At 37.1% G+C, this 19,745-nt stretch overlaps 2 protein-coding genes across 7 annotated transcripts in view; one reads left to right on the forward strand and one right to left on the reverse strand.

Moving 5' to 3' along the window:
* Positions 1–99: 99 nt before the first annotated feature.
* On the reverse strand, positions 100–9,359 carry acot11a (acyl-CoA thioesterase 11a). 3 transcript variants are annotated; one of them, XM_065275955.2, is made up of 17 exons: positions 9,138–9,359; positions 8,846–8,908; positions 7,987–8,172; positions 7,744–7,813; positions 6,089–6,149; positions 5,873–5,974; positions 5,099–5,240; positions 4,790–4,946; positions 3,589–3,708; positions 2,985–3,123; positions 2,736–2,791; positions 2,419–2,485; positions 2,012–2,095; positions 1,791–1,924; positions 1,568–1,699; positions 1,293–1,419; positions 100–1,205 (listed from the first exon to the last, which is right to left on the reverse strand). In XM_065275955.2, the coding sequence occupies exons 3-17, from the start codon at positions 8,153–8,155 to the stop codon at positions 1,023–1,025; spliced, it is 1,743 nt and encodes a 580-aa protein (XP_065132027.1). In that variant the 5' UTR covers positions 8,156–8,172; positions 8,846–8,908; positions 9,138–9,359; the 3' UTR covers positions 100–1,022. The 3 variants fall into 3 exon arrangements, with proteins under 3 accessions (XP_065132027.1, XP_065132028.1, XP_065132026.1); XM_065275956.2 differs by having other exon boundaries at positions 7,987–8,194; XM_065275954.2 differs by having other exon boundaries at positions 7,987–8,176; positions 9,138–9,358.
* A 434-nt stretch (positions 9,360–9,793) lies between these two features.
* The window catches only part of ssbp3a (single stranded DNA binding protein 3a), a 34,436-nt gene continuing 24,484 nt past the window's right edge, over positions 9,794–19,745 (forward strand). For all 4 annotated transcript variants that reach the window (XM_065275963.1, XM_065275964.1, XM_065275965.1 and 1 more), the window contains exons 1-4: positions 9,794–9,968; positions 10,425–10,497; positions 10,595–10,656; positions 10,898–10,982. In XM_065275963.1, coding sequence (XP_065132035.1) covers positions 9,913–9,968; positions 10,425–10,497; positions 10,595–10,656; positions 10,898–10,982 — 276 coding nt within the window. In that variant the 5' untranslated portion in view covers positions 9,794–9,912. The remainder of the gene's footprint in view (positions 9,969–10,424; positions 10,498–10,594; positions 10,657–10,897; positions 10,983–19,745) is intronic.

The raw sequence follows: 19,745 nt of genomic DNA on the forward strand, positions 1-19,745 counted from the left end.
ATGAATTTTGCATAAAACTTTAAATGGCAGACTTTACAATGTACAATGCACCAAAATTAATGCAAATAAACACAGACACGATTAAAACGTTTCACATCCTTATTACATTTGTTCTTAAAATTTGTTTAATAACAAACATACCTTGTAACACCATTGTAACACAAGAACAATGTTAGTGTTATGAATTCGTTATTAAAAGCTGACATTTCATTGGTTGGGTGTGACTAAGGTCATTTACATATCCTATGGATTACATACCAAGGAAATTTCACAATTCCTGTTAATGACTTAATACATTGTACCAGCTTATTATTACTTCTGTAAACGTTTTTAACAATTAATTTGATATTTATTAAAAACCCATTTACCAGTACCATTTACTACAACAAAACTTCATACACATATGTGACCTTAGACCACAAAACCATAAATTGCACAGGTATATTTGTAGCAAAAGCCAACAATACATTGTATGAGTCAAAATTATAGATTTTTCTTATATTACAAAAATCATTAGGATATTAAGTAAAGATCATCGCGATCCATGAAGATATTTAGTAAATGTCCTACTGTAAATATAGAAAAAGTAATTTTTCATTCGTAATATGCATTGCTAAGGACTTCATTTGAACAACTTTACAGGTTATTATCTCAATATTTAGATTTTTTGCACCCTCAAATCTATCCTAACAAATCATAAATCAATGAAAAGCTTTTTCAACCAGACTTTAGAGTTTTATACAAAAAATGACCCTGACGACTGGTTTCACGGTCTAGGGTCACTCAGCAAAATTGACTACAAATAAGAGTAATGGTTGCTTTAATTCAAGTTATTCAACCGAAAGTGGTTGAGTTGGATAGTGACACTAACTTAGTGTCGATGCATTCACCTTAACTACTCTAATTCATTGAGCTGGTGAATCTTTGGAGACTAATGGGTCCAAGAGTGTTTTTGATATCACCAGGTAGGTTTAGGATGCAGCCCTTTTAAACGCCTGTATTTACAGTAAATATCAGCTGCATCACAATGGAGTTTTCAGCTCAACAGCAGATGGTAATATATCAGAGGCAGACGGACCAACTTTATTCTCCAGTAGGTACCGGCTACACGCACAGAACGTTGAGTAGTAGCTGGACGAGAGCCCTGCAATGTCAGTGGATATGTATGGCAGCACTTCTGGACTGGCCTGATTATAATAAGAAATCTGAGGAAAAAATCAGACATTTGTCACATACTCTTAATACATTGACCGCTTATGGCTATTCAGGTGTTTAATATTGCAATATCCTACCTTTGAGACAGTTTCTGACACTGCATAAATAGTAAAGCCAGCACAGACCACCTCACCCCTGTTGAAATCCTCTGTGGGTGGGTGAGTAGGTAGAGTGACTGATCGTAGGGCAATAACATACGGATCCCTAAGAATATTAAACGTAGTCATGTTGAAATCTAAATTGTCAATACATTTGTCAATACACAGCATAAATCACTTAATAATGTGTCACATGATGAAGGTAAAATATGTGAATGCTGTTTAATCTTGTTTTTTGTAAAATGTCTCCTCACCCGCTATTACAGGGTGGTCTTCTTGAAGCTAGTAAAATGAAGTCTTGAACTTTTCCTTTGTCACCGACCGACGGAGTGACAACCTGATAGATGAAATCATCCTCATCGACCCCGATAAGCAGCTCGCACCGACTACAAAACATAATGGCACGTAATAAATGAATCATTGATGGCGTACGGCAGTCATACATGTTCACATGTAATCATGTTATTTATCTCTTACGTATAGTGTTGATCCCACTCCTGTCTTTGCCTGAGATCAGAGACGAGGGTGAAGGCTCTGTGTGCTGGGACATCCACCTCAAACTCCACCCTGAAACACAAACTCTGATTCTCCTCCACTGTATACAGACTCACCTGCTCAATGCAAAGTAATGCAGTGAATATCTGTTGTTTAAACTCGATGATGTACAGTTTAAGTGACATTTGGAGACCAGCGCTTACGTTGTTCTTCTTTGAGCTAAGGACCCAGTTGTTTTTGGCTGCAATCATCTTCAGGGCAGACACATTGTTGTAGCTCAGATATACCTGAAAACGAGAATATCATTACCAGTTCTGTCCATAAAACACCACCATATGAATGATGTTAAAACAGCTCAGAGAAGAGATACTGTACACTGCAAGCTACACACGTGAGTAACACACACTATACAAATTATATGAAAAAAATTTTTTATGTAACACCAACATGTTTTGCTAATGTAAACATTTAAGGTTAAATTTAATTTAAGAAAAAATTATAAAATTATTTGTAAATTATAAATCTGCATGTCAACCCTTAGGTTTAAAGATGCCTTAAAGGCAAACAGGCATGGAGTAGAAACCACAAAACTCGCATAAGGTAAGTCTACCTGGTTACTGGGATCCCAAGGCACAGACAGTGGCACTTCAGTCTGCTTACATGAGATAATGTATTTCCTGAATAGCCACAAAGATCAGATACATAAGGCCCTTTTCTAAGAAAAAACTGAATAGTAAAAAATATAATAATTCCTAATATAATTCAATATTTCCCTCCCATTAATAACCCACAAATTAAATCCTTAAAAATTGTCATGTATTATATGCATCTACAACATTTGTCTGAATAGTAAAGATGAATAGTGACAGTGACATCTTTGGGTCAGTTGTTGATATTACAGTCTAGTCATTGTATCAAGCATGTAACCTATCAAGTCGTATCTTCTTCCTGGCAAGAGCCTCCCGATATCTTCTCTTTCCCTCCTGTCAACAATTCAGAGTAGAACTCAAATATATATATATATATATTAAATTCAGTCCTATTATATCAGAAAGGATTAGTATTTGTTATTAAAAAAAAAGGATTAGTATTTGTTATAAAAAAAGCTATTAGGACCTGATTTAGCACCAGTTTCTTTTTAGGAAATAAATCTGAATGCATATCTGGATCCTTTACCTGTGGTTCAGGTATTATAGGGGGCAGTGGGCATGGCCTTCCCTTCTCATCCAGCGCCTCAAATGTCATGAAGGCACTGTTAATGTGTCTCAGGGGTTCTTCTCCTTGATAGGCTTCAGCACATACACCTACTTCCATACTGTTAAGCCAAAGATAAAGCAATAAGCTGTATGACATTCAAAATATGTGTTCTGCACATCGAGTGATCCTATGTGCATCACGTGTCTTGTCAAAATAAGTGCCTGCTGCAGACACATCTAAAGGGTTTATGATAAAAGAGACGCTCACGTTTTCCAGATACTCGTATAATCTCATGCGTAATCAGAGTTTACTGTTAAGGGAGTGTCTTGCGTGTATTTTGTGAACGTGAGCGTCTCTTTTATCATAAATGGTTTTGACGCGTGTGCAGCAGGCACTTATTTTGACAAAAAACTTGATGCACATGGTTCACATGACGCAACAAACACATATTTTGAAAACTCGAGCAACACATATCACTCCGAACACATATTTTGATTTGCGCCCCTCGGATGAGCAGTCAAGAGATGCCACTGGTTTTATTATTTTGTAAAAAGCTGCACAGTGGTCTCATTTGTAGGCTCACCTGTTTTTAAATGTGTTGTTGACGATGGCTTTCAGAACCAAGCGATCTCCAACCTGAGAAGGTCCCCTGAAGTAGAACATGTCTATGGTCCTCAAAGTGGGATGAGCCTTACATAAACGACTGTTATGAGCAGAAGAAATATCTTTAAACAGATTTATTAATCTGATTAATTAAAAATGAATTAAAGATTCATAAAAGATTAAAGGAATAGTTTACCCAAAAATGAAAATTCTGTAATTATTTACTCACTCTCATGTTGTTACAAACCTGTAGAAATATCTTTGTTCTGATGAACACAAAGGAAGATATTTTGAGAGATGTTTAAAACCAAACAGATCAGAAGTCCCATTCACTTCCATATTATTCTTTCATCCTATTATGTCAATGAGGCTTCTGGTCATTATGGAGTAAATTAAGACAGAATTTTCATTTTACCACTTTGTGAAGTTTACATTTTCTCATTTTCAAGAACTTTTTACATTACTGTTTTGAAGAAAACAGAGATATAATGTTGAGCACTGCTTTGATTGGCTTTGCTATACTCTGCTCTGAGGCTCATGTCAGTAGCTCACATTAGTAAACAGACCTTTTTGTTTGAGCCTGTATCAGACGAAAAATACAGATTTTGAGGAACAACTAATTGTTTGGAGATTGTTAATGGATGTTTCTGAGTTGTAAGTTTGTGTTGTTTTTTTAATATGGACCTACAAAACGTAACTGTAAAATCAATAGTAGAACTTCAGCCTAAAAGCTAGCATATAGCATTAATTAGCATGTAGCGCTAACTCCGCAGTCTGAACTTTTTTACATTTTAACAACTTTGTAATTAATTTAGTGTTTAATTTAATGTTGGGGCGTACATATTGATTGTGACATCACAGTCAGTGTTATGTTGAGATTTACCTGTTTTCAAGCAGTCTTTGCATGCACAAGGTTTACATAAGAAACAAATGCATTTTGGGCTTACGATATGTCATTACCATTTACAGAGCTCTTATTATTCATCTATACCAGTAAATATATTTTTTTAATCTATAGCACCTTTAAAACTTGTGTGAAAATGAGAGCAGCAATACAATCATCATCTTTTGCAACATTTTTGTCACAACATTACAAACCTTGAACCCTGATTTGGTGCTGGATAAAGGTTTGACAAGGCTAAACATTAACTACTGTAAAACAATTGCACTTTGCCACACACCTTGCTGCAATAATTGCCACATTTTCCATCCAGGCCATAATCTGTCCTCCGAATGTGTTAGCCTGATGATTGGCATGAGTAGGGAGAACAAGCTCAACACTCTCCACACGTGTTCGTTTAGTCTCCACAGCTTTATCTTCTTTACGGATGTCTGCCTCTATTAGAAACAACAACAACACAACGGAGGAAAAACTGAAAACTGAGTCTGAAGTTGTCTAGAAAGAGTGAAGTTACTTCTTAAGTTATACTGAGTTTATAGCATGTAACAGTATGGAAGAAGGGGAAGTTACGCTGTTACACCACACATACCCTCAGTGATCTGAAAGCTCTTGTTGTTGAGCAATTCATCCATGATTTCATGATGTTTAAGTCGCATTCTCCTTCTCTCGGCTGCTAAACTGTGTTCCACCTGTTCTCTGTATGTGGAGGGAACTACCTGCTTCAGGTGCACCTGCAGTCATAATGCAACTACAATTTGAGCACTGAATACATTTATCATCAGCATATTAGAATAATTTAATTAAAAGTCTGCAGGCAGGTTAAAAAAGTTTCAACAAAAAATGATAATCAGTTTCTTAAAAGCACATATACGGTATATCGACGGTTTCGGCAGTAACAACATGAACAAAAGACTTTTGTGGAGCAAATGCAACTTCCGGTAGACTTCCACATAGAATCAATAACAAAATTTCTTTTACAGTAGTTTGTTTCTGATAACAAAGGAAATAAATGATAAGTAAATTACCTTCGTTCATATATTATATCTAACGTGTATCAACCATTACACTGGGCTAACAGTATTATGCAAAATGAATGTATACAGTGTTAGCTACAGGTCCTTGAATTCTTGACTGGCTGCCAAACCTCTCTGAACAGTTGTGATCCATTCTCGTCGTCTCCCCTCGTCTTTAGCAAACCAAAGCATTTTATTTTTGACAAGGTATTTATTTCAGAGATCAGTTTAGCCACTAACCAGACCGATAAAAATACAGACCGTAAGTTCATAGGTCATACCATATATGTTATGAATACAGAGTATATAGTACATGAAGTCTGGACCCACGCTGTAAACACTTTTCACACCTTACTTGTCCCTGTGCTTCTGGCGACAAATGTGGCAAAGGCCTGGCAGACTCGTGAATGCAGACCACTGTAGAGGTCCTCACAGTTTACTTTTATCCCCACCTCACACAAACAAACAAACAAGTCATTTACCTTCATACTGATTAAGCAGTTATAATACTAATTCTCCCACATGCATAAATGTAATGGAGAAATATTTATATAAACTTTGGTTACCTCCATACTTGAATTGAAGGCTCTGTTGACTTTGGCTTTGATGTTGACCACTTGTCCCACACTAAAAAACAAATGTAGCTTTCAAATCAGTGTAAAACATTAACAGAGTAAAATTACATGTCATCTCGAGTTATTCACACATATTTACTAGGTTTTTCTTAGTAATTTGGTTACTGTTACTATAATTTAGTTACTGTGTCTAAAAGAGCATAACAGACTTACATTTCATTACAGGTTGTATATGCATATAACTGACAAATAAAAATCTTGAATCTTATTCATATATTCTGCTAGGAGTAATTAAAGGAAAACACCACTGTTTTTCAATATTTTACTATGTTCTTACCTCAACTTAGATTAATTAATACATACCCATCTTTTTTCAATGCGTACACTTTTAATCTTTGTCTTAATCAAACACTTCTATGTTTTCCCTATTTAAAGACTGTTACATGATTAGTTACACAAGTAAGTATCGAATTGCTGCAAACTAATGGCACTTTTTCATTGCATAGTGCCCCACAGTTTGGTTTGAATCAGGTCAGTATACTTTTGGGGGCTTTTCCACTGGGTGCAGTACGTAGTACACGATACTATTTTTAGTACCACCTCGGTCGGGCTTCCAAGCGAGCCAAGCTGATACCAAAACGTGATGTGAAAACACTGTAGATCACTGATTGGTCTGAGAGAATCGTCACTACCAGCTTCTGTGCTCTGCTATAAGTTCCCAACTCCCTTTTAGCGATGAAAAATATCAACAGTTTGAGAATTAGGAACAAAACAAAACAGAAATTCCAGACTTGCAGTTTGTGGCGGCACTTTCGCGACGCACACATCCGCAAATATGCTTAAATGATTAGATGCTTAAGTTATTAATAAATAACTTAAATCAGGGTCAGCGGAGCCCGTCGACTGATGCCACTGTTTGCCACAGGTATTTTTACAGAAACTGTCATGTGAGACAGAGGTAGTGATAAACGCAATGTGCAAACATCTATTTGTGGTGGTCAATTTTAATTTTGTGGCGGGCTGAGTAATAAATAAAAATATGGGAATGTTTAACGACGCTCTCACTTGTATGATGTCACAGCAGTGTGCAGCACAAATATAATGACACGCCTATAATCCCTCCCACTCTGAAGTGTTACTAAACTCGATGAAAAAGCTAACCAGGCCAATAGTGAGGTGAGCTGACCCGACCTGGCCCAAACCAAACCGTGGGGTACTATACAATGGAAAAGCACCATTGATGCTCTTCCGACATAAAATATAGTTCTCATTTTTTTTTCGCTTAAAATATCGCCACTTTTTATTTTGTGCCACCATACTTAGTCGTGTAACTCCTCATGTAACAGTCTTTAAATAGGAAAAACATGGAAGTGTTTTGGTGGCTTCTAAATTCATCCCTGTTTGGATCCTAAGCAATGAATGGGGCTAGGCTAAACAGCCACAACACACTGTACAAAGATTAAGTGCACGCATTGAAAAAAGATAGCTATGTATTCATTTGCCTAAGTTAAGGGTAAGAACATAGCAAAATATTGAACACTGCAGGTACTTCCTAAGGCAAAATGACACCCTGGTTCGGATGCTTTTCAAACGAGACTGAGAAGTGGTTCTGATCATCTAAAACATAAGTGATATTATTTGTGTACCTTATGGTTTGCTCGAAGTAGATGTCATCAACAGAAGCTGTTACACAGGGGCATCCAGCATGTCTCTCAGCTGCAAAAGAAGCAGATCAAATGAGATTGAATTTGAAAGTAATGATGACTCGCACATTTCATGATAGATTTAACTCACTGACGCAAAGTAATCTAACAGGGTCCTTCATGTTTATGACTGACAGGTGATTGTACATCATAGCTATGCTTCACTTTATTGGTTGTGCAACTCACCGGAGAGACATGCAGTGCAGTCCATCCATTTCAGCAGCTGACCGACACTCAGTTCCCCACAGTGGTTGGCATGACAGGGCAGAACTATTTGGCTCATCTTTACCTCTGAAGAGATGTGATGCTGCCCTTCATCTTCTATATGCAGGTCATTTAGGGACTCTAACGCCATGCTTGTGGGCTGACGGTCTGGCTTTGGAAACAAATATTACTACTCATATTTTTCTTTGATATTGGAGAACACTGACATGTTAAACCCACTAATAATCATATTATTATTTTTGCCAATTTTTCCAACACAATTATCTACATGTAAACATTCATAAAACAAAATATACACATCTGAAAAGCAAAAGCATTAATATCTTAATTTCTAAAGAAATCAAATAGAATTTGGTGAAATTAATGTTTAAAACAAGAAAAAGTTGTTTGCCAATAAGGTAAGAAAATAAATGTTTTCCTTTTGAAATAGATTTTTGTACCCCATAATCAAACAGCTTTTTCTTATTTAAATCAATGACATCACAATATTTTGACATTAAATCTTGTATGGCTTTGCTCAAGTAAATATATAATTTGAAGTATGTTTAAATTGTTGAAAAAATATCACAAAAAAACAGAATAAGAATATAATTCGTATTTATGCAGTTTCGTATTACAACTCTGGCACTTAAAAAAGTCATTTGCCTAAACAAACTTTCAGAAAATGTGACAAGATCCAGTACATCCTGTGGCACAAATATATTCGTGATATGTTTGTGTAAAGTATGAATCATACACTGTAAAAAAAAATAGTTTGGTAAATCTCAAACATGTAATTACAAGTTACAATATGATACTTCCAGTGTTACTTCAAACTTACCGATGATGATTGCGTAATGTAACAGTAAAACGCTCCTCACATGCACACCCTTTAATTTAATGACTAAACAGAAAAAAGCAAAAATGTGTCAATGGGTTCCTCTACAAAATTATTTAAAGAATAGATTAATATGCATGAATGCATATGCATGTTACACAAAGCGTTAAAATTGGATGTGCAACTGTTGAATAACTGTTGCAGTTCGGGAACAAGGTTAAAAAATAGAAAGTTGTAAGCTGAGAACTGGCACATAAATATAAATACATATATAATGCACCATTCAAGGACTTACCGCCATCTGATTTGAGTTTGGTTAAATTTAACACAACCTTCGCAGGTTCAGCAAAACTCCAATGAAAGTCAAAGCGCGCCGCGTTCACGGAAGCTCTGCTGCTCACGAGAGCTCAACAACTGGCTAGTGTTTACAGTATTCAAGACCCCGCCCCACGTATCATGCTTACATATTTTCGATTAATTCAACAAGACATTATATTAAAGCAACCTTACACACTACCCTTTATAAACAACAATAAATATTAAACCAAAATAAATATTGTTTTCAAAAAGTACACGATCAAACGCTTCCGACTGTTGTCACCTGTTTGAGTGCTATTACCTTGTCGCCGACAGGTGGCGCAACAGGTCTTTCCAATACATCACGTTTCAACTATCTGCTTTCCATACTTGTATAAGCAGTTTATAAATTAGCTACTGACGGTTTCGTACAAACGACCAATATTCACATGAAAGAAAACTCTTGTGGTATGTAATTTTATTTTTTACAATTTCTGATATCCACCAACCCGCCAAAATTAATTGAGAAGATGTTACTTTTTATTGTTGTAACTTTTATGTAGATTGAGGGGGGTCGTGAGGTCACGTCAAACTCATTCATTGGTCTATACGCCTGTCAATCATACACATCAGGTCCCCGCCCACAGTTCATGATCTGGCTGTGTACAGGGTCGGTTGAAGCGGATGGGGTCAGATGCGGGCTGCACGTTGACAGCTGGATCATAAAGGAAACACATCGCAGGCAGGCTGAAGCTGCCAGACGCGTTTATATCATGTTTAATAAAGGTAAAGGGACCGCGGTGCCGTCGGACGGACAAGCACGGGAAAAGTAAGCGCTTAATATTTACATGTACAGCTGATTTTGTGTTGTTTTTTATGTCACTTAGAACAAGTGTTCATGTTCACGATGTTCCAGTGATGTTATAATAAATAAAATGTTTCGTGTTTATTCAATGCTTACGTCATTTTGGTTTCTACAGATCTAGCCCATTTATCACTGTGTTGTTTTATATATAATATTAACAATATTTATATTTATTACGCCCATTATAACGTTAGTTTGTGTGCGGCGTTTTGTACTATCGCTTACTTGTTTCTTTTTCTCTTGCTTATATTGGTTGTGATGTATCATTGCCCAAAGAGTTGCCTGAAAATGTAATATGTTAATGAAAACAGTTGTGGGATGCAAAACGCCGAATCTTCTCGAGTCAGTGTTGAAAACACGAACAGAGCGGAAAAAGAAACCAGACAGTTTTATTGAATGCAATTAATTTTTTTCCAACAGGTTGGCATTATATGTTTATGAGTATTTGCTACACGTGGGAGCGCAAAAGTCCGCACAGACGTTTTTATCAGAGGTGTGTACGAATAATGCATCTATCATGAATTGCATAGAAACGTTTTGAATTTTTTGTGAGTTGTTTTTTATCTGCTCTCTGTTTTTGTTATATTTAGATAAGATGGGAGAAGAACATAACCCTTGGGGAACCACCAGGCTTTCTGCACTCATGGTGGTGGTGTGTGTGATCTCTTTATTCAATAGTTCCATCCATTGGTCGTTCATGTTTTGTATCTAATATAATTTACATAATATAACATGTCGAATGAGAATTATAAATATTCTAATGAAACACTATTAAATGACCTATGTATTGTGTTAAACTGACTGTATACATGGGCTTTAACAACTAGTAAATGTAACCATTATGGGACCATTATTATTCTCCTCTCAGTATAAACAATGCTTTGGTTACACAGCGTGTTTTGGGACCTGTACTGCGCAGCACCTGAGAGGAGGGAGACATGTGATCACTCAAGTGAAGCAAAGGCCTTTCATGACTACGTAAGTTATTTATGAAAGCCTGTCAGGATCAAATCAAAAATCACTTCCTTTGTGTGAATCTAATATTTATTGCCATTATGAGATGGTAGTTTATCTATGAGTTTCTTTCTGGGTCAGCTAAGTACTTCCGCTCTACTGAAGTTGAATGGAGCATTGATTTTCTTTTTCAAGATTTGCGCATTCAATAGTTTTTATTGCATGACTGTGTACGTGACATTGTGAACTTGTGCACTTTCTGGGTACAGATTGTAGGAATCCTCTTGATATTGGTATACTGTAAAATAGATGATGCCTGCTGGTGGATATACTTTAAAGGCAGTATTGGTAACACTACTGAGTATTGTTTTTGAATGAGAATATAAAAGTGCTTACGAAGCATAAGAGAAATCGGACATGGTGTCTGTGCAGGCATGCATGTTGTCTACCTGGCATGAAAATATTTATTCACTTGATATTCAAACATTTTGTTATGGATCATTGAGAAACTTTGAGGTATTGGCCACAGAGGTTTGTGTTTAGAGAGGCAGGAATGAAAAACTTCTGTTATGTGAAACAGAAACCAGTCTTATACAAATCTATCCAAATCCCAGAGTTTTAAAATGCCGTACATGTTCTTAGACAGGATTAAGTTGAGTAAAGCTCTAAGGATTTATTTTGTAGTTGTGGAGCTTTGGTCCCCTGCACAACAGACACACTATCAGTTTGCATGACTTAAACTCTAGTGCAATGGCAATTGAATATCAATTCAATCAAAACATCCCGAGAATAATATTGCTAGCCAGTAATTTACATTTTTACTTTCAATATCTCACCCTACCAAAAAAAATAAAAAATGTATACACTTTTTTGCTTTATTTATATTTCTATATTTATTTATTAAATGTGTCATAAATACATTTGATGGAAAACAATGTTTTGTATTCATACTATTCTCACTGATGCTTCCAAGACTATTACAAATCCTTTTTGACACTCAAAAAAAAAAACATCCATAATCTACAGTTGGAGCATTAAATGATATACAAATAAAATCTTTACTGTCGAAGTTTGATTAAAGTTTTTTTTGGCAGTTACAACTAGTTGTAGTTTTACCCGTTTGAATAATAGATCTATCTCTGTGCGTTTAAAACAAAGCAGCCAGTTATCATTAGACCACCTGGCCCTTTAAAACCTGAAATGGTGGTCGATGTGGTGAGATGGGGGAGGAGTGCATACAGGATCTGATAATATTGAGGTTTTCTCTTGGTTTTTCGCAGTTTAACCCTGACGCAGCAGGAAAGTGTGTCACACCCGCCCCGCCTCCCTTTGGGGCAAAAAGTACGAATCAAACCTGCCAGGAATCAGGCAGAGAGCACAGCCGTTTTACAGTACAGGCAGTTTCACTTAGATAGCAATTATATGTTGGTAAACAGTTCCGGTCAGTTGTTTTCTGTTGTATTCCAGGAATGACACAGACTATTGTTGTGTTGCATCCAAACAGTCAAAAGACAAGAAAGACTTTTTTACTTTCACACCAAACAAGTTTTTTTTTGTTAGTAAGTGAAATGTGGTTGCATCAACAGCTAAATTTAAAGAAGCAAGTGTTAGGAATCATTAATTTTAACTTTTGAATCTTCTCACTGTTCAGTTTTTTACACCTTTGACTGATAGTCAGTGTTCACTCATTCACCACTGAAAGGGAGTAGACCATTTATTCCCACGTGTATTCTGTAACAATATTAAAATGGATTGATTACTTTGATCAGTCAAAGGTTCAAGGAATCCAACGCAAGGTCATACCTATGATCCTTAACATTTTCGTATTAGCAAATGCAGCCAACCAGCACAAATGTTTGTGTTCCTATCCGCTTGTTAAGTCATGACGTAAGGAATAACGTTTCCGGGTGCAAGCTTTTTTACTCATTCAATAGACGAACAGCCGTTTATGAGCACCATTTATTTAAATTACAAATTTTAGCAAAAATTTTATAAACTTGCAGTGTACAATGCAGTCTCCAGGCTCAAAGAATCACCAACAACAATATATTGAAGGTGACATAAAATGTAAAACTGAATCCACTGAATAATAAGAGTTCTGTATATGGTAATGACATATCGTGAGCCTCAAACACAAATGTTTTCTCATTCTTATGTAAACCTTGTGCATGCAGTAGACCGCTGGAAAACAGACCAATCTTAACACCGACTGTGACGTTACAGTTGCGATGTGTGCCCCAACATTTAATTAAACATTCAATTAATTACAATGTTGTTACAATGCTAAAAACAAAGTTGTGACTGCTGAGTTAGCACTATATGCTAGTTAATGCTATACAGTGTTTCCCATACATAGGCTCTACTTGGGTGCTGCGCCCAGGTAAATTGCGGCCCGCCCAGGAAAAAAAAATCACTTTACGAATTTCCGTATTTTCTGAGAGAGAGAGGTGTTGATAGAGAGAGAGAGAGAGAGAGAGGTGGGGTTCGGATGACCGTGAAGATGATGAACGCATAAACTCATCAAACAGCGCGGCAATCTGGATCAACTGCAGCACATACGGAGCAGCCAGGGAACTACACTGCGACCAAAATGGTCGCATATGCTTATGTGCATATGTGTTTATAGCATCCAAGTTGGCTTCATTTTGCGTGCAAGCACATTGTGTCTCTCCCGTTGAGTGTCCGTTCACGTGCTCTCTGTTTCTCAATGAATTTGGGTGCGACGCGAAGCAAGCTCAGTGTCACATTGTATCCTTTCATGTTTCTGAACTTGAGCAGAGTTTTACCATTAGAGGTCTTTCTTCACTGAGGACGCGGGACCCGTACGGTTCCGGGTTTATATTTTAAATGGTCAGTCGGGTCCGGGTCGGGCCTAGTTCATTACTTCGGGTCCCAAGTCTGATTAATATTGTGTGTAAAACCCGAGTCCATCGGAGAACGGCCGCGAGCGCGCTACCGCGCTAAAGCTCGAGTGCTGTTTCAGACCACGCGCCGATTCATTTTCTTTATCCCATTTTTTAATAATCTTACTATTAATAGACCATATCTTTACTAAAATCTAAACAGTTTGCAGTTTTGCACAGAGATTGTAGCAAAAAGCAGTGCTAATACTGAACAAGCAAAGCTCTAGCTGACTCAGGATATAAAAAACGCAAATCTGTAATGTAAAGTCTGTCATCGGGACAGCAAGTAGACTTTTAAATCTGAAATAATGAGTGGATTAAGCTTTTTTTAATCGGCAAAAGAGAAATAGAAAGCAGAATCAGTAAAAGTGCATATCTAATAGAAATTATTACCATTATAACATCAGTCACATTTATAATCTATAAACCTTCACTGTCTATTAATAGGCTATATACATAGTATTGTATATATTGAGTTTGATAAAAGGGGTCATCAAATTACTTCATATATCAGTGCAAAAACATTTAAGTGTTTTCGGGGTGCTTTGACATACAGTGTCAGCTTTGTTTATGGCAAAGAAAGTTTGTGGTGGTTAGATTAATGAACTTTAATGTGAAATTAATATTAATGTTTAATAAATCAAAGTATTGTGTTGTGTCACACATTATTAGTTCTTTGTCACATGTATAGTAGACCATTTTTTGTCGGTGGATAATGATTGCCCTTTTCCCCAGCTACCACCACAAGTAAATTTCAGATCTATGGGAAACACTGCTATATGCTAACGTTTAGGCTGAAGTTCTACTTTTGACGTTACAGTTACGTTTTGCAGGTCCATACTGATAAAAAACACAAACTTAGAAACACCCAGTTCCCAATTATTGATTATTTTTCAAAATCGATATCTTCGTCTAAAACAGGCTCAAACATAAGATCTGTTTGCACACATACAGAGCTACTGAAATGAGCCGCTCTGAGAAACATCCAATCAGAGCAGAGCTCAACATTATTATTCATGACTTCTTAAAATAAGGTAAAAATAGACCATTTCATTCTAGGGACAAATCCTAGGGTTGTAAATGAACATGTAAAACCGTATCTATATTTAATAAAGTGACATACCTTCTAGGTATCAGAGAACAATGTAACTAGTTCTGTGACGAATCGCAGTTGATCCAATTTAAAAAGGGAAAGTTGATCATTTGCACTTGTTTCTAAGGCTTTTTTAAACAATTGAACCGCTAAAAGGCGCTAAAATGAGCAGATTTCTGTATGCAAATGCGGTTAAATGTGTCCGGTCCAGCCCAATCCGACGTAAAAGATCAGAACTCCTCATGTGTAAACTATAGAGAGAGTTGTGCTACTGTGTCTCATACAGTAGTCCATTAACATACATTTGCTGAATAGAGCAATGGAAAACAACGTAACGTTTTTATGTGAAGCGACTGTTTATGCTGCATCTTCTTCCTGAAGCACCGTTAGGAATTCGCCCTCCGCCTGTGTGTTTGCCCGAGTGCGTTTAAGTGCCCTCAGTAGTGCATATACAGAGTGAGACGCGTTTCAAAAAGTAAGCCAACATAAAATCTGTTTTTGACAGGACATATACACACAAAATGATCTCACAGTATTATGTTTCTAATAAAAACATTTGTTTATGTGTTAAGTGAATTATAGGGTCAGAAACCAGACTGTGCTTATTTGTTCTTAAAGAGACAGTGACCTCAATTAAACTATTTAAGTCTGTGTCATTAATGTTAATCAAACAACCCAAGACAAAGAGAAAATCACTTCTGTGGCTGTAAAATAATAATAATATTTAATTTGTACAATAAAGTGTTATTTTTCATTTAATTCGATTTCTGTACCTAATGCTAATTTCAGACCTTACTTAATGTGCAACTTTGTTCTATTTTATAAATGTTGGTAATTTTTATATTTGTTATTAGATTTTTCCACCCTTTTTTTTTTGCTGATCCGAAAAATAATCTGATGCGTGCCTCATAAACCATAATGCGATCCGAACCGTGAGTTTTGTGATCCGTCATAGCCCTAAATGTAACATATTATATCATTGCATTCTTTGGCATTAATTTGAAAAAATTCATGTCTGTAAGTCCATGTCTGGTCATCTTAGATTTTGTGTTTGGTAGAGTTAAATTATGAGTGTTTATTAGCTTGATTTTTTGGTTATTTCCCAATTGCATTTAAGATCGGTTGGACCCAGATGCGGTGCATGACGATGTCAGACTTAAAGGAGTAGTCCACTTTAAAGATGGGGCCCATTGACTTACCATAGTATTTTTTATTCCTACTATGAAAAGTCAGTGGACCCCCTTTAAAGTGGACTAGTCCTTTAACATTAACAAGTGGATTGTATTGTGAACTTTCATTGATTTCTATTGTTTTTATACTGACTAATGAAAATCAGGCCAAACTGGAAGAACATACCATTAGCAAAAGAAAGGTCACTGGTTTGATTCCCAGGGAAGGCATGTACTGATAAAATGTGTTCTTTGCACGGTATGTGGCTTTAGACAAAGTATTGCTTAGCAATTTAGTTCAAATAAATACCTTTATAATCACTTGCCTGAATGGTACAGACATTTAAATGTAACTCTTTTGCCCCCTTGAGTAGTAAGGTTTGTTACCGCATGACCATGTCCTCACCTCTGCATTTGTATGTGTCTGGCATAAAAGTGATTGTCCACCCATATGCACCCACACTCCCTGTTCTACTTTTCTGTCTGTGTTTGTTTTTTTACTGTAACCTCAGAGATGGCTGTGTGAAATATGACCCTTTCAGAACAAGTACTGTATGTCTCTTAACAAACCAATCGGGGGAGACCTGCGCATCATTATGCGATCTTCAGTACCCTTTAAGTTTAGGACTTTAGAGTAGTGCATCCATTTCACAAGGATGAACGAACACCCATCATTATGAATGTCGTTGAAACGGTGGAAATATTTACAACCACCTATTTGTTGAAGCATTTATTATTTGTATACAGTTATTTAAAGGTTTGCACTACAGTGTGGATTTACAACCCGGGGAGTAGCAGTGGAGTGGAGAATACAGGAAGGAAGTGTAGAGAGAGAGAGAGAGAGAGAGAGGTTTTTGGAGGGCAAAGCGAGAGAAAGCAACATTGGAGGCTGGGGGAGGGGTGTTGGGCCTTGGCTGAATCCTTGGCTTTTTTCCTGTGTGCTTCAGATAAACAAAACAAAATGAGGGCCAGGAACATTTTGAGGGGCTGCCATTTGTGTTTTCATATACGAGTTCGGGGTCAGCGGCACGTATCTGTTTGTGAGTGAGTGAGTTTATGTGTGTGTGTGTGTGTGTGTGTGTGTGAGAGAGAGGGCGGGTTAATTAGCTTGCCTGCTGATAAGAAGCACATAGGTTGTGTGGACACGCTGCGACAGGAGTGGTTAGAAAGGCAGCCCTTTACTTCTGAGCTATTCCAGGAATTTCCTTTCTTTCTTTCTCTCTCTCTCTCTCTTTCTTTCTCTCTTTTGCTTGACTGTTGTCTTGCTGGCTAGGTGGAGTGGGGGGGTTGTCTTCGAGGGGGTTGGAATGTAGCTCTGTGTACTTGAGGCAAGGCTTAAGACTAGCGGCTACCGATCAGCTTGAATTCCTCATTATATTGCTTGGGCTGCAAATGTTTGGATGGCCGCTTAGCAATAAAAAGACAGTGTAGCTCTCTTTATGCTGTAGAAGTTTGTTTGCATGACATTCACTAAAAGTAGTTTAGTGTGTTTATTGGCAAGGCTGTTGGTAGACATGTTTGTTAATCACGATTTTTATATTGAGAATTGTGTTAGGAGTAGTTCACCTTATAATGAAAATAAAGCACATAATTTACTCACTTTCAGGCCATCCTAGGTGTCTACGACTTTCTTCACTCAAACACAACTGAATTTATATTAAATAAAATCATGGGTCTTCCTAACCTAGTAATGCCATTAGAATGGTAGCCCAGATTTTGAGAACACTCATCCATCATTAAAGTAATCCAGTGGGTTAATAAATGTCTTTAGAAAGGAATGCAAGTGAAACGATACATTTGTGACAGAAAACGTGATTTTTCTGGGTGGATCATCAAGACTATTGGTCCTCCTAATTGTCAATCATTCTGGTGATATGTTAACGTAAGGCCGTTGTACGTGCTCGTCCCTAGGTAGTTTTCGCTATCTGCGCATGCACACTTTCAGTTGTATATGTGTGGTGAGCTACGGTTTCAGCCATTTATTGAAGCTTGTCGTTTTTTCAAAATGTCTAAGGGTTGCAAGAGCAGGTAGAGTGTTGCGCATGTGTATTTTTTCGAAAAGTGGAGAGGACGGTTCTTTTCTAAAATTCGGGAAAATCTTCCATTATAGCTTTAATGTAAAAATACACATGTATGAGCAATGTATTTTTAATTGCAGCATGCCGACTCTTCGTCAATCTTCGAAATCTCATTGGTTCCTGCGTGTCACATGATGAAAGAGGCATATGACAGCTACTCACAAGAAACACAAAACCAATGATATACCAACATGGAGCTGATGTGCCACCATATTGAAGTTACCGTACTTTACTTGTCTATATGTTTCCATGGATATACGATGTATCAATTGCAAGCGTGAATCGTTTTCTCTTACAAATATATTCGCTGCATCCAAACCGCCTACTTCCGTACTTTATAGTAGGCGAAAAGCAGTAGGCAAGGCGAGTTGCATGTCGGAGTTCATAGGCTGCATCCGAAACCGCCTACTTCCATACTATATAGTGGGCGAAAATCAGTAGGTGAGTAGTATGTTCGAACTCATAGTATTCCAAAAGCAGTAGGCGAAAAGTGTCCGGATGATCTACTACTTCCGGCAAAATCCCGAAGTGTTCATTCGTGAGCCCCTGGAAGAGGAGTTATCCAACAAAGAAGAAGACAGAGTGGCGTTGTTTTATTCAAAAATGCCCAAAAGCGGTAACACAGCTCTATTCAAATGCAAATACACATATTAAACAGCTGTCCCTTGTGTTTAAATTGCACTAGTTTAACGTCATTCCAGTTAACGACTAACTTGTTGTTATGACAACGTATGTCACGTGATGTTTCAACATGAATGTAGTAAATCCGAATTCATTCATACTATCCATATTCATACTATATAGTACCTATTGTTTTAACGGTCGATGAGTAGGTACTGCATCTTATTTAGTACCTATTGTCACAGTATGCGATTTCGGACATAGACATAGTATTTTGATATACAGCATACGAAAGATCCTGGATGACCTACTACTTTCAGCAAGATCTTAAAATGTTAATTCGATTAACACTTTACTATCCTGTGAGCCCCCGGAAGAGGAGTTATCCAATGAAGAAGAAGTAGCCCTACTGAAAAATCCAGCTAAAACCAGCATTAGCTGGTGAGCTGGTTTTAGTTGGTCTCCCAGCTTGCTTTTAGCTGGTATTACTGGTGTAGCAAGCTGGTCTAGCTGTGTTTTGGTCACTTTTTTAACTGATCTAGCTGGACTTAGATGGTCAGGCTGGAAGACCAGCTGACCCACCAGCTTTGCCAGGCTGGGATGACTAGCTTAGACAAGCTACTGCCACCTTAAACCAGCTATCAGCTTTTGCTGGTCTTTGCTGGATTTTTCAGTAGGGAGGACGAGTCTGTCACATGATGTATCAACATGGCGGATGTAGTACATCCGAATTTATTCATACCATCCATATTCATGCTATAGTACCTATTGTTTTAACAGTCAATGATTTAATCTAATTCATTACCTACAGTGACAGTATGCGATTTCGGATGCAGGGTATGTTTCACTTTAATGATGAATGGATGGGCTTTTTGAAGCTTAAAAAATGTAGCTAAAAGCTGCAACTTATTGCTATAACAAAG

The sequence above is a fragment of the Paramisgurnus dabryanus genome, chromosome 6 (genome assembly GCF_030506205.2).
Source record: "Paramisgurnus dabryanus chromosome 6, PD_genome_1.1, whole genome shotgun sequence".
Classification (NCBI taxonomy): Eukaryota; Metazoa; Chordata; class Actinopteri; order Cypriniformes; family Cobitidae; genus Paramisgurnus; species Paramisgurnus dabryanus.

Excerpts from the sequence above, each read along its gene's own strand:
- acot11a (XM_065275955.2), bottom strand. The coding sequence starts at position 8,155 with ATGGCGTTAGAGTCCCTAAATGACCTGCATATAGAAGATGAAGGGCAG. Across the intron at positions 3,709-4,789 it reads GTGGCAATTATTGCAGCAAG|TCGTTTATGTAAGGCTCATC; the intron begins GTGTGTGGCAAA and ends TGCTCATAACAG. Across the intron at positions 2,486-2,735 it reads AAGAAGATACGACTTGATAG|GAAATACATTATCTCATGTA; the intron begins GTTACATGCTTG and ends GTGGCTATTCAG.